Source organism: Cynoglossus semilaevis, chromosome 13 (genome assembly GCF_000523025.1).
Source record: "Cynoglossus semilaevis isolate Cse_v1.0 chromosome 13, Cse_v1.0, whole genome shotgun sequence".
Taxonomy (NCBI): Eukaryota; Metazoa; Chordata; class Actinopteri; order Pleuronectiformes; family Cynoglossidae; genus Cynoglossus; species Cynoglossus semilaevis.
This window is the reverse complement of record NC_024319.1, coordinates 18,958,300-18,974,082: the sequence shown is the minus strand read 5'-3', so window position 1 is coordinate 18,974,082 and position 15,783 is coordinate 18,958,300. Positions and strand designations below refer to the sequence as shown.

The 15,783-nt window shown below is 38.4% G+C and overlaps 1 protein-coding gene across 1 annotated transcript in view; it reads right to left on the bottom strand.

The window, feature by feature from the left end:
- grik2 (glutamate receptor, ionotropic, kainate 2) overlaps nucleotides 1-15,783 on the bottom strand; it is a 127,665-nt gene that overhangs the window by 6,240 nt on the left and 105,642 nt on the right. Inside the window, exons 13-15 of the mRNA XM_025061552.1 lie at nucleotides 14,815-15,032; nucleotides 10,437-10,662; nucleotides 2,535-2,785 (exon numbers count right to left, since the gene is read on the bottom strand). Of these exons, the coding sequence (XP_024917320.1) occupies nucleotides 2,535-2,785; nucleotides 10,437-10,662; nucleotides 14,815-15,032 (695 nt within the window). The remainder of the gene's footprint in view (nucleotides 1-2,534; nucleotides 2,786-10,436; nucleotides 10,663-14,814; nucleotides 15,033-15,783) is intronic.

Here is a 15,783-nt window from a genome sequence, read left to right as displayed (position 1 = left end):
TGATAATTGACATCGCAAATTACATTTTAAATATAGGTTAAATATAGTGTAGTCCATACAGTAATAATTGTCATCGTGTCAGCAGGATGTAAAGGTGTCAAAAATGCTAAATCATAAAGGATAAGCTCAGACAGTTCCTTCAAATAATAATAATAATAATAATAATAATAATAATAATAATAACAACATAAAAACGCACTTAAATGCACCACCACCTTGGTCCACAGGTGCTAACATGAATATCCTTTGTAAAGGTTGATGTTAATGTTTCACCTGTGTTGGCCTGTGAATTAGACTCCCCGCACCGAGGCATCAACAGACATTACATATACCAGCAGTAGCCCCACATAACATCGATTGCAGGTAATGCACCCCAGGCAATAAGAATGTAAAGAGCACATTATGTAGCCCTGGAGCTCCATGCAGCCGTAATGCTGGGAGTGCATCACCTCTGACAATATTGTAGCAAAGGAGGTAATGTATTCCTGGTAGCTTTATTGAAATGTATTCTCTGTGCCGCCCGCATGCGAAACACAAGAACAAATGTCCTTTTGACTGGAGATAATTTACTGTTACTATGCTATAAATGGTGTTTAACCACCTATTTTAACTCAACTGCTCCCATTCCGCCACCATAACAGGAGGGTCTTATTTTCTCGGAAATACATTTATGAAGTCAAAGCAAAAAGTAACTGGTTTTAATTCAACATTAACCTGTGACACAGTGTTGGAATAGTGTTATTAAACATACCAAATAAACACAGTTGATGTTGACTAACAAATAAAATTTGGATTTATTATTCAGTTACATTATTTATCTTGCCCTGCTGCTGTTGGAGGATCACTTTTCAGTCTCGGCTTGTTTGTTAATTCAAGTGATTAAATGACGTGTAGGAGTGATATGAATGTAAGTCACTAAAACATTTAGCAGGTAAATGTTATCTGTAATCAAATGACTGTATTAACCCTGGTTGCCGAGGCCTTTACACATCGTTTTGCGAAGGTGCATTTGAAAAACAAACACATGGTTTAATTATATCAGACATCCTATTAGATTTGTGCATCTCTTAATAATGTAATAGGTTTATTAAGGGATGGAAGTTTCCAATAACTTAATTATTCATTAAATAAAAAAAAAACAATAGAAAAACAATGTTAAATGGCAGCACCTGTAATGTTTTCCAGAGCCACCATCATAACACAGTGAGTGAAGTCTGCGTTTGATACTTCACATTAAAAATACAATGCTGGAAAAAGAAAAGAAAAAATCCTTGCAGTGTTTAAAAATAATTTTGGTTCTATCAACTTCTTGTTTTTGTTCCCGCAAGTTATTTTCTGTTGTAGCGTCCTGATATTTCAGAAAACACATCAGAATAGCATACGCTGACTCTTATTGTGCTGCAGCAGCGTTAGACCCACCCTTAATGCTTTCAATAGCTCTCTGTGTATTATATATTTATTGCTTGTATCTTAAAGTACACTTTCTATAGCTAACACTTTATACATATGACATCTTAGTCTATAGAAGTAAAAATGCTGTTGCTGTTAAATTAGCATCTGTCTTTCAGCAGATTGAAGCAGAACTTTATAAAAAGTACGGCTACGAGATATTAAAAAAAGTGTTGACTGAGACGTAACTGTATACATTTCAAACACTACTATAAAAGTTCATGATACAAACCTATGTACATCTGGAACAAGCCTTTGTTACGGCTTCTTTTCTATGAGACTGATGTTAAAGGATAAATCATTGTTATTTGATATGACAGTGTTTGCTGTATATTTCCAGCAAAAAGACTCAGCTGATGTAAATATGCGAGTTAAATGCCACAGATATCAAGAGTAGGCTGAGCTGGAGGGAGGGTATAATGACAGCCTGCACAGTGAAAATGGGCAGCAGAGTTGGAGGAGGAGATGGAGGTGGTGGTGGTGGATGTGTGGGAAGTGTTAGTGTTTGTGGCTGCCTACAGTTGTGGGTCATGCAGCAGTGTAAACATACAATACAAGTGTGTATGGCACGGGTCTATATTAGTTCTGATGCTCTAATTACGTTCCCTTTTCCCCTGGAAGTGTTAGCAAGAAAAACACAATTCAGTAGTTTTTTTGGGTATGTGTGTGTGTGTGTGTGGGGGGTGTTAGATCATGTGAGGTTACAACAGAAAACAATGCAGTTTCTGGAGTTTCACTTGAGGTCATTTGAGATGGTGGTTAAAGTCTAGCTTGGGTCCATGGTGACAGCAGAATTCCTCACGTTTCTTATCTCGTTGTCGCCATTGGGCCTATGTGAATAAATGCAGAAAAACCAAACCTTATCTTGCTGCATTTTCAATACTGTTGCACTGTAATTAATTGTGATTTTTTTTCATAAATTGTTAGAGATTAAAATATAAGTTTATGTGTATGTTTTGTTTCTTTTACTTAGCATTTAAATATCTGCCTTTGCCATGAGGGAGTCCTTCATGGCAAATACGGTCATGGTAAGAAATTCTGCTATCATTGTTTTAAACAGAGCTGAGATGGTGGCGACGTCTTACCTTCTCCAGTTGTGCGTTCTGCTTGGACTTGTAGATAAACTCCCCCACGGCCACGAAAACGGAGAGGACAAGTCCAGCAGCCAGGACGATAAAGATTCCACCGATGTTCTGCACTCCGAGTGCGCTGGCCTCCTTACTCTCCTCCTCCGGACAGCCGTTCCCTCGCCACCATTTCTCCTTCATCATATGCATCTTTCCTTCCTCCTGGAGCTGCAGGATTGCAATAGTGATCCTATCTCTGTATGGAGAACCTGAAAGACATGAGGTCAGGGTGAGGGACTTTCATTAAGTGATATATATGAGCTCCATAGTGGAGGTTAGCGACTGTGGATATTTATATTTAGATTGTTGGCATGAGAAGTACTTTGGGGAAACAGTGTAAGCAGAGTTGAAGAAAAGCCAAAGGTTAAAATAAAAAAAAAAACATTATTATAAGTTTTGCCAAATTTGTCCTTTTCCTATTCTTCCAGCTCTGCTCCTCTTACTCTCCACTTGTGTTTTCAGTGTAAACTTAATCTAAAAGATTAAATCTGTTCAAGATAAGATTTATTTCTTTCAGGATCAAAAAATGTATTCTGCGTTATCTCTACTGCTTCGTATTTTTTGTGACTCTACAACACATTCTCCAATAAAACCACCAAGCAACCACTGTCACCTGAAAAAGACAATGACCGATGAGTAAAATCAGACTAAAATCAGACTTAATTATTTATTTGATGTACTTTTGCTGACTGATTCCTGAATAACATACATGCTAACCTTACAGGTTTCAGATTAAACCTCCTAATGTTATGTCTTTGTTCCAGAGTATTATTTAGGAAAATAAACATCCAATCTACAGCTAAACCAAATAAAATGTTGATGTATTCTAGCTAAAAAGTATGCCTTTATATCACTGTAACAATATGAGGTGCCTGAACAGCAGAGTGAACGAATAACAAATCCTCCAACTCATCTCATTTTTCTCGACGTCTTTAAAACTTTTTTTTTTCACTCAGATAAAGCAACGCCCGAGCACCTTTCCGTGTGGTGCTGATCAAAACCAGTGAAACACTGCGATTTGATTAGATCTGGAATGAAAAGTCTGGGAGTATCAGCCAGGCTCTTCACATTACTCTCTGTGCTATATAACCTCGTTAAAGGCTTTAATCTTATCTTATATGAACTGTACAGTATATCTGTCTTATTTTGTCATTTCATCTAACCTTAGTAAGAGTGTTCTTCACTCAATGACAAACTAACAACAAACTTTGGAATTAAAAAGACGTCACCTAACACAGTCCCAAAAATACAAAAAATAAAATAATAAAATCATCAAAGGTTAAGCATTCTAATTTCCATTTTTACATCATGTAAAAAACACATTCAAAAAACAGATGAAATGGAACTAAACCAAGTTAGAAAATGAATGTGTGACTTTAGCTATCAACCAAGTCAACTATTTACCTAATGACTAAAAACTGATTAAAGCAAATTGAATTGTGGATACAATCACATTTTATCAAGAATATAACTTTTTGAATTTCTCAGCCACTGCTGTGGTTTGATAAGATACACATTTTTAAAATACGTTCTCAACTAAATTATCTGAAGTGGAACCTTTTTTAAGAATAACAGCAGCCAGTCCTTTGACCATTTTGAAGAACAATAAATGAAATAATCACAACGATAATATTGAACATCAGGCTAAATGGTTTAAAATGTGCAGATGACACAATAAGAGAAGAAGAAACAACAGTGTTGTTGTAGTTGAGTCTGATGTTAGCAGTGAGTATAGGGAAACATTTTAGCTCCAATCTCATTAACGATCTTTTTGTGTGGTCCCGGCAGACCAACAGAAATATATGACAGGAATCAAGAGTGTTTTTCGACTGGAGTGGAGCTTTGAATTGCAGCACTCAGCCTTGTGTTGGTTCGTCACAAACCTATGCTCACATTTTTTAACATCTCCACTGTCCTTCATCTTTGCCAAAGGGGCTTCTGGTGTCTGATTCTGTCTTTGAGAGTGAGTGCATTTCAAAAGCATCTATCACCATGGTGATGGCAAATGTGAATTGTGCTCTGGTCCTCGGTATTGACTGTCATGGAGAGAAACTCCGGAGAGAAACAACAAGCCAGCAAATGTCAGATACATCAGTTTCAACGACAACCGTAAAAAACCCACGTCTGTTTAATCTACACAAATGATCAGGGTTATTGTGTCGCACAGTGAAACCTGTGCTTCACTGTGGCAGCAGCATTGTTTCTCAGCACTGTTGCCCTCGCTCAGATGAGGATGAAAAGGACGGACAGACCTGTGCTCCTGGTCCCACCAAATGTTTCTTGGAAAACAATAGAACAGCAGTGTTTCCTTTACAAAATGAGTTTTTATGTTAGAGTTGTGAAGTATACTACACACCATCAGATTCTGAGGTATTTTCATATTGAGAGCCAGATGGCATGTTGAGCCTGTCCTTGGCCATGACCAACATCAAATATTTATACTCAGCAACAAAAAGAGCCAAGTCTGTTTCCTTGTTTAGTGATTTTTTTTCCATCCATCCCAGCTCACTATAACACGAATATAGAAAATCAGTAATTTTGTACAAGGTGAAGATTCCGTAAAATTTGAGTCCAAGTTGAATTGTAACAAGCAGCTAGTGTTGAGCCTGATTTTAATTTTTGTTAGTGCCAACCAGTGGCCTTTTGCTGTAAGGCAGTAATGCTGTGTGGTTTATAGCAGTCAATTATCAATCAATATTTATGTATTAACATAATTTTTATACTAACGTTTACAAATACTTCACTAGGTTACAATATAATCGTGTAAATACAAATAGTAGTACTTCATGTGTCTACTCCATAATCTGAAGGGTTAATTTAAATGTGTACATTGTGCATCATTAAATTAACTTCGAAACCAGTTTAATGATTTACATCTGTTTCCAAACACAAACACTCGGTCAGGTCAGTGTGTGGACAGACACAGGACAAAGAAAAGCAGATGCAGCGAAGACTCTCTCTCTCTGGTTGGCAGACAGACAGGCAGGCAGGTAAACAGAAAATCCAGACACAAAACACTCAGACTAACACCGGGGAACACGAGCCTGAGCAAACTGCAGGGAGCAGAGAGGCTGAGGTTGGACTGAGGCAGCAAACAACTGACAACTGGAAGACAGTGAGCTGAGGGTCTACACAGAGACGAGGAAGAACAGAAGCTTAAGAAGACTAGATTAGAATATTGATAATTGTGACTAATAAAAAACAACACAGAAAGGAATGAAAAAAAAAATAGCTACAAATGACTCACCCATTATGCTAATCTGTGGAGGCTATAGATTACGATGTGAAACAATTTAGAGCTGCTCACAACAATGTGCATAAACATATGATTTACATTCATAAAAAAATAAATGAAAACCCAGGACATTCAAAGATTTCTGGGTATTCTTTTTAAATGCACTTTCATCTTTAAAATTAATAGAATTCTAAGCAGGAAGTCATCTTTCCTCATACTTAGTTTGATGAAGGCTTTTTACATTTTAACATGCTCAGATTCAGCTTCAGCTCAGTTTAATGTAGGAACAAGCTGATGTTTAATATTAACAGAAAACATTGAATGTATTTAAAGACAGTATTCTGAGAGTGGAATTTTAAAGTAGGATTTTATCAGTGTGAGACTTTCCCTCTAGGAAATGAAACAGGCGTGAAACCCTAAAACACAAATCTATGTCTTTAAATAAAATACTGACTCTTTGGGCTCTGCTGCAGTGGGAGAATAACTGAGATGATGATAATAATGAGATAAAAAATGGTTTTTATTATTTTTGTATCCATAGAGAACGTTAAGAACGTATTCCATCACTTGGATGCTGTCGGAAATAAAGAGCTGTGCGTATAACTGTGTCTGAACCTTATGACATTATTTTAGAATAAAACCAGGAGACATAATCTTCTAAAACAAAGTGAAGAGATGACTCCAACCTCGGGAGAATGTACAGAACATAAAATATTGACCTTTAACCGTAAAGTCAAGAATAATCATAGTAGGTTGATTACAGTGTTTTAAGTCATAATCAAAGACAATGACACATAAAGCTGTCTTAACAATCATCATAGACTGTTTAGGTGGTGAAAATGATGAGGTTTGGACGAGAGATTAAGAGGTTAAAGTGGTTTTCTAATGCATTCCTGGTTTATGTGGTGAAACCAACAATGACAGGTGGAAAGGGCAGCTGGTTGTTGACAAGGGATGCAAAGAATTCCCCCTTTACTTTGATCATTTAATGCTGCCTGATGAAGAGACATGAAAAATGAATGGCCATTGTAAAGACGAGAAATGAAAATTAAAGGAGAGTGCGGGTTGTCTCCTGTTGTTTCTACAAAAAAGCAAAGAAAATTGTGTGAAAATATTTAAATTCTTTTATATAATATTTGAATTATCCATATCAGAGATTCCCAAAGTGTGGTGTGCACACCTCTGGAGGTGCATGGGAGCTTGGGATATAGAAGGTGGTGCAAGGTCAAAAAGTTTGGGAACCGCTCATTTATTTGGCCTTAGCCCTCATACACTGACCTATGAGAATAAGAAGCTGAGATGGCTGTAAAGATCTTCGAAAGGATTCTGCAGGAATCCAGATGAGAAAGTAAAAAGTCAAATATAAAATGAATAAAAACAATTTCACGATGAAATAACACAAAACCAAAATTGAAGAAAACTTGTGCTTGTATCACATTGCTGAGACGTGCACCGAGTGAACGTGATGCCACTGACCAGCAACCAATTTAAGTGAAAATTGCAGTTTTAGCCACCATCACCCTTTACAAATACAGACCATAAACATATGCTAATGTTTCTTGACACATTTATCTGCTCCTCTGCTCGAGTCATTAATAGTGTTGTCCCTGGAAATTACATGATATAGTATGAAGTGTTAAATGGAGTATATATACACCATTAGACTGAGCAATGACTTACACCTGGGAGGTGATCTAAGTTTGCCCATTACAGAGAGGAGGGAGCTGCCAAGGGGCTGAGCACCGAGGGGAACAGCTCTATCAGAGTCCACTAATTCAGCCTCTGTTCATGTGAAATATTTGCTAAATGTTCCAGCAATATGGGGAGCCAGGCTGCATATGTTAAAGGATAATAAAAGGGTAGGATTAGCAATTTAAATACCTTGTCCAGGCTGTGTGTGAATGGGCCGGCAGGGAGTAATGATCCAAACAGCTCCTTTATTTTTTATTTATTTATTTTTTTTTTTTGCAAGAACTGAAACAGCTTTTTTATTTATTTTTTATTTTTTTGCAAGAACTGAAACAGTGTGGGTCTCTCACTTTCCCGTCATTACTATCACTCTCCTCTTAGTAGCACAAACACACACACAACTACACACACATATAATTATATGTAATAAATAACACAGTCACAGACAGCAGTAAAAAATATGGAGAATTAGCGACGAAACAACAACGACACAAAGAGTTGGGAACCAATGGGGCGACACACACACACACACACACACACACACACACACACACACGACTTCAGAAGAACAGCACATCAGTCAGGAAATGCAATCACACAGAGGAAAATACAGCCCACCTCTCCTGTTCTCACAAACAGCCACAGTCACTCAAATTACCTTTTGTGGCTGACAAACAGAGCATACACAAACAGCATCCAGTGACCTTGCAAACATTCCCAGCATTCTGGACGACATTTGCCTGATTTGTCAGAATAACACAATCATTGGAAATGATCTGTCCTTCACTGAGGGAGATACTCAAAGATGGCAGCTGATGAGTTTTGCCCTTGAGCTTTAAATTAATTCTAGGACTTAAATATAGGATGAGGTTGTTATTAATATTTAGCAGTACTATTACATTAACATTAACATTAAATTAAGATGGAATTATTTGTGCCCAGCTGAGATCATCAGATGTCATTCATTCACCAAAAAAAGCTTCTCTTTTTTTCAACTGGTTTTGTAGGATTTTAGAGAAGGATTTTGTGCAGCATGCTCGCTATTGATACAGCTGCGAACTCGTAAAAATCTGTGATGGGTAAACTGCAGACTATGCCAAATAAATTCAAGAATTTACTTTATGGGTTCAGGTTGTTAATGAGTTAACAGAAATCTAACAGCTTGGGGAGAGAACTTGATCAGCAAAATGTTTTTTCAGTATCCAATTGTAAACAAGCTTAAAGCAGTCAGTACTACTAACTGATATTTTCTACGCATTAAAAATTTAAGAGCGTTTTGAAAACAACAAAATGCGACCTCTGCTTTTAACCCACCACCAAAGAGAACAGTGGGCAGTTTTAAGGGCCCGGGGAGGAGTGTGTGGGGACGGTGCCATCCTCAGAGCACCTCAGTGGCAGCAGGTGGACTCGAACCTTATCCACTAAGCCACCACTGCCCTAAAAATATGGTTTGCCATCGTCAAATTGAATGAGCAACAATTTGAAAATATACTACAGTTAAAGGATTTCTTTCCACTTTGAAAAGCCGATTTTTATTAAAAGCAATAACTATTATCTTCAGGCTCTAGCATCGATTGGCTGACAGCATATTTCTCTGAATCTGTTTTAAGGAGATTGGAATACAATTGCATCATAATAAAGCACTGTTTCCTTTGGGTTAATCATGTTAAATTGTCTGTCAGTGCCAGTCGACTGGTGTTGTACATTTTCCTCACCGCGCTGCATGGAGGACATAACGGTCTCCTACAGTGAAACCACCTTCTCTGCTTTATTTCCGTAACACTGTTCCTCTGCTGATTGAACAGCCGCAGGACTTTCCAAATTGAGTGTTTCTGCACATGGGATACCCTCAGGGATGTAGTGCAGCGAAGCCCCACTGAGTTCAGTTAACACAGCTTTTACTTGACACCACAAATTATTTGAAAATGTCAGCAAGTGAATGTTTTGGTTTTGAAGCAATACTTCATTTATTTTCTATGATTTTGCCAGGTTTCCCAAAACAAAAATATGATAGGAAATTGCTGGGAACTAAACCTAAATGAAACCTCTTAATATGATGCTTTAATGCTTTATTTTTTATTTTTTTTGGTGCATATGCGAGTGCTTTTTGGGTCTACTCCCGGTTCTGGAGAGTAAAAATATCTGTATTTCCTTAACGCAATTAGAATGTGACTCCACATGAAATTAGGTCATAACTGTGGCGAGGCTGTGGGTAGCTGGTGTAGATGAGGGGTCGGTGACACCTGAGGGGGGCTCAGAGTAGAGTGACTGCTCCTCCGCATCAAGAGGTATTTGAGTCGGTATCACCTGAATGGGATCTCTGCACGACTCTTCCTGGGAGGTGTTTCCATCCAGAGGCAGAGCCCGCGGCAAACCCAACACATGCTGGAGAGATGACATCTCTTAGCTGGCTGAGCAATGCCTTCAGAACCTCTACTGAGACTCAGCTAAGTGGAAAAGGATAAGATGAAGTCGATGAGATCCATCATGGACGACATGTTGTCCTTTACAAACTGTGGGGGCCTTTAGCAGGTCCTTCTGCCGCTGACTGCTGTGGCCACAGGGGAGGAATCAGTGCTTCATCTCTACTGGCCTTTGAACAGGCAACAGTAGCAGTGTTCCAATCAAGTATTACATCTGTGCCATGTTCTTGAAAATGCAAACATACATCCAACGATTCACCATTGTTGCATTCTGGGATGGGTCAGTACATCTCGTTCATATTATTTTCAAGTGAATCTAGTGTTCATAGAACAAAATGGCAGACTTGTGTGTTTTTTACTGTAGGATGAGGCTAGAACAGATATCCTTGACCTCAGCCACAGTGTTAGGATTATCTGCTCTTGTCATTTTTAAGTCACATAGCCATTATGTTGTATGATTTTGTTGGAAATAGCTAAGAAAACATGGGTCATGTGGTCAATTGTTCTACCTACCCATTGGTGTACCAACACCGTAGGCTCTGGAGTCAATAAGGCCTCCAATCTGTGTGAGGTTGCAGTTGCGCTGCGTGACGAACTCTATGGCGGTGGACTCCATGAGGAACGCGTAGTCCGAGGTGAGCACACGGTGAATGCCTTCCTCGACGTTCTTCACCATCACCGAATGCTTTCGACTGCTCATGAACTCCCACATCTTATCGTATGTGGAGATCTTTGTTTTCTGCAAGAACACATTCAACACAGCCATGAAAACCAAAAGAATCAAATCTCCATGCATTTAAAAACACCTCTTTAAACACCATTCACTGCAGTCCCAGCTGAAGTGAATGAAGGATAAAGCAGGCAACCCAGTAAACGGCAGCAGTGTGGCTTCACGTTTCTGCTCTTATCAGCACAAGTGTGGAGCAGCAGCAGCGTTGTCAGTCAGGGTGCACTTCACTCCCTACACCTGTAATCACTGAGAAAAATACCAGAGCACAATGGTCTTCAGGGGAGAAGATTTGGAGGTATTTTTGAAGCCATTTGAAACCTAATTAAGTCACATCTTCAAGGTCCTGCCCGCCATTATTGTGTGTAATGAATTTTTGTGGCCGGTCGATATTTTAGATCAACTGGGTGATTTGTGCCCATCAGAATCTTTGGAGTTACCCTTGACAAATCAGGCGATTGAGCATGCAGGCTTCAGACTGCTGATAAGGCAAGAGCAGTGGCTGTGAATGCACAGGGAGATAACCACCTCCCCAGTCAGGGTAAGGCTGAAGTGGGCTTCCTGAGGCCTTCACACAAGCAACCAGAGATGATTAAATCTGAATCGTGTGAAAGGTCCGTCAGTGAAATGGCTACACACACTGAATACCCTGCATCATAACATCCATTCATGGTTTTGGTCCCTTAAGGGGACCAGGGACACTCTTGCGCTACTTTCCTAAAACATTACACACACCTTGCTGCACTTGTTGAAGATCTGACATTTGTCTCATCCCAGTCTGTCCATATTGAGTTTGCAGTGGTCAGGGGTGTCCTGACTTGACGTTAATGTAATGAAAGTTGAGTCAAAGTTGTGTAGTCACTGGTGATGTCATTGATATTTTATAGAGAAAATGCTTCACAAAAAACAAAATTCAGTGAAAAAGTTTGCATAGAATTTACATACATTACATGTTTACAATTTAAACAGCAAGTATATTTATTTATAGTATATCCACTACAGGAAATTCAGTCCTGTTTAAATTACAGCTGTGTGTTTTTGAGTCCTGATTTACTTGTAATAACACAAGCCCATCGACATTGTAGCTGCTGTGCTGCATTTTGTGCTTGCCGCTGGTTTAGCCAAGTAAGGTTTGATATAGTATCATTTACAGAAGTTGACTTATAACAGGATGGACATCTACTGTAGGAGCAGTGGCTCCGTGGGAGGTCTGGGGGCAGACTTAGGACACGGAGAATTAGCATTTTGCTCAAATATTTCAGCATATTTCCTGTGGAGTTTGATAAATTACGGTTGGAGAAAAATGCATGTATTGCAATAGCAAGCTAACACAAAATGTTTCTGTTGTATTTTCTGGTTTACACCCATGAACCACCATCATTATTAATTTTATCATAAATATTTAAACATTTAGCCACAGAGGCTGAATATTTTTAACAACAGATGACCAGAAAGGTTGATGGGGTTTACTGTGAGCCAGGCAAGGAAGCTGAATAGGATTCTCATATAGCTGTAATTAAAAAAAATATTATAAACTGTAAATATATATTCAGCCATACAGTTGCCTAGCAACATAGCAATCAACTGTACCTGTGTGCTATAGTGTGTGATTTATCTTATGATTAAAAGTGTATCAAAAAGACTGCAGTTGCTTATTAAATTCAGTATAAAGGGAGTCAAAGTGAGGTGACACATGACTGCACCTGTGCCACTGCTTTGAGAAAAAGCTATCACACTGGAAACTTCAATTAAGTAGAAATATAGTAGAAAAAACCCACGAAACTGTACATTCATCAACCAGTCTTTGTTCTCTTTAGTTTTGCTGTAGAACTAACTAAAAAGGCTTCTTGTCTTCAGCAATATCACCATTATACTGGATTAAATCACTGGTCACACTATTGTGTAGCCTTGGAGTTAGTGTTGGTGGTATATAATGATCAGTGTGCAGTCACGTCATGTCTTGGTATCGGATAGAAATATTCCTCCTGTGACTTTTCACGAGAAAATATCCTCTAGAAGGAAAAAACATATACAGCAGTGGGAGGTGTCAGGGCTGGTTAAACAGGAAGTGCTGCATTTTAAGGCCGAACAAAATTATTTTTATAGTATAATCTACTTACTAGACACATCAAATTCCCTCCAATTCCAAATTCCCTTTTTTTGGCCTCAACCCAGCCCTGAAGAAACACTTGTTTAAGTGTTAGCTAAAAAGAATATTATCCTGTTTAATTTTACCAAGATTGCTCTGGGTATAAAAGACACAAAAATAAGGATTGGGCACCAGAGGTCCGCTGTGTTAATGAATAACAAAATCCTCTATCTGTCTTTTAATCCACTCCATGATTAAATAGTTGTTTTTTTTTTCTCCCAGAGATTGAGCCTCACCGCTTCACCAATTTTAGTGTAAATTAGTTTTACTGAATCCTGCTGACAAAGATACTGAACAAACCAACAGGCACCAGTGGGAAAAAAAAGCTAACTATAAAACCAAAGACTATGTTTTACCCTTAGGACATATGAATTGTCAACAAACTGCACTGCATTTTAAACAATCAATAAAAATCATTGCTACATTTATAGTTGCTGTATTTTTCTTTCTTCACTCACTGAAACAATGTGGGATGAGTCTTAGAGGTTTATATTATTCGACCATTAATTGTTGATTTTGTGCCTGTAATGATCAATGTGAACTTTTTTTTTCAAATAATAGTAAGCAATGACCTGATTGCAGTACAACTGCTCGACACTTGCACGAGTGAGATGGAGAGTCATGGTGGTCACTCTGTCGGTGTGTCCCACCACATAGCAACAGCAGCACATTCTCTGACTTCTATCTCTCCTGCAGTCATTCCACTGACATTTCTGCCATGAATCCATTTTTGATACACAACAGGACGTTCCAAATTTGGAAAGCTAAACTTCTTCAAGCTTCTTTTTAAGGAAAACATTTATTTTTCGCTGGGTTACGCTACACAATAGTCAAAACATTTTCCCACATAGTACGTAAACAAACAACACAGAATTCTTTGTGTTTTCAAGATTTTAAAGCATGCAACACCTGATATTTAACAAATATACAAACAAATATTGAGGATTTTTTTTTTCACCACTAACAATATTTTAGCACTTATACAGCACTTATAGAGTACATAGACATTTACATTACTTTTTTATAATGCTGTCAGAACCTGTAAGTACTAAAACTACTTCACATTTCTGATTACTCGTGGAAATCCAGTGAAATTACTTCATACATTTATATGAGATATTTCAATCACTTTATGTTTGTGTTGCAAACCATATTCTCTCTTTCTCCCTCCCTCTCCCTCTATCCCCCTCACTCTCTCGGACTCTGTCAGCCATCCTCCCATTTAACACACACACACACAAAAGGCGGAGGTAAAAACCAGTACTGCCTTTAACGAGATGAGATTTTATTGGCTAACAAGCAAGACACAGCTGCTGTGTGTTTGGATATTAAATTATTCAGGGTTATTGGAGCGACGGTCCATGGGGAACGTCCCTGCTTGGAGGATGAGTGAGATGCTTCAATGCTTTAGAGAGCATACCATGCAGACATTTACATAATTATCCAACATTAAACTTGTATTTTACGGCAGAAGTCCATAATTACCCTTAACCAAAAGGTAGTTTGCTATTCCTTTCCTGCCTTGAACAGTAATTGTGATGTGTGCACACCCCATGCATAAGCTGGATGACTTAAATTGAAAAATATTCATGATGAGTTGGATCAGAACCTTAAATTCATCATCATAAAATCGGGTTTTAAAGAGCGCAAGATCAGCAGATGGAATAATTATAAATACACAAATAAAATCCAATGACTTTCATACCTGTTTAAAACTGTCAACTAGCAATTTCTAGTCTCTCTCTCTCTCTCATTATATATATCATGTTATATGTAATATATTCACATTTGGAGATGAGACTAAACACTGAAAATGATTTACAAGCACAAATCCTTTTCAGTACCATGGACAGCGCCATGTTTCTCAGGTCCCCCAAAGGGCTTGCATCAAAAACCCATCCCAAAGGTTAAAAAACCATGTAAAAAAAAAAAAAAAAAATTGAAAAAAAAATTGCACAATTTTTGTGTTGAAGAACATCAAAAAAATGTAAAAGCAAAATGTGATGGTTACCAACCTTAAAGAAGTTCATAGTAGCTCCATCCTCTATCACACCATACTCTATCTTTGTCTGCTTGGCCAGGTCATCAGCGGAGTCGATGGGTGACTCCATCCTCTCTACAGTAAGAAAGGCAGCCAGGTTTGCCGTGTAGGAGGAGATAATGATGAGTGTGAAAAACCACCAGATTCCTCCTACAATTCTGGTGGAGAGGGCTTTCGGCATGAGTTCAGATCCTGAACGAGAGGAGCAGAAGTTCAGGGTGAGGTTTGACAGGGCATGGGTTTGGAGAGTGGGGCAGCACCCAGGCTGGGCCAAACCAGTCTTGCTGCCCGGATGACACGCAAAGATTTCATGACAGAGAATGGACAGAGTGGGCAGGGTCATGGTCTGTCCTAGTGACTAAGTTTACATTAGTATGAATCATTTGTGTTTATAGATAACTGTATTCATTTAATTCAAAATAACTTTAAGGTATTTAGAAAAAAACATTTTCCTCAAATTGAAAGTGCAAGGATGTATGAGGGAATTATTTCACGTATTTCAAGTTCCATAGTCATTGTCTTTGTTTTATGAAAACAATCATAGGGCATTGACTCTATTTTTTTTTCTAGTATCCAAGTTGTTTCTCCTGTGCAAGACTGTCAGGGAAACAACATAATACATGTTACTGCCTGGGACTGGTTGTTTTTTGACAGTTTTGATTGATTGCCATGCTTCAGAGAGGCAGATTTTGTGCAGCATGAGCAGGCAGACGTCAGGAGGGAAGAGTGGTGGATGAGGGATTTGGAAGAGTGAGATTGGCAACGTGCAGACGTACTGTAAGAAAAGAGAGCTTGAGAAATTAGGACCACAGTATGGCTGCATGGACTCCCAGTTATCTCCTGGTTGTTCTGGAGAGATGTTACTGTCAGCAACTTTTTGACAATCTATTTTAGCTGTAGCTCTAAACAAAGACTGTGAAATATAAGGGCCAAGCTGACCATA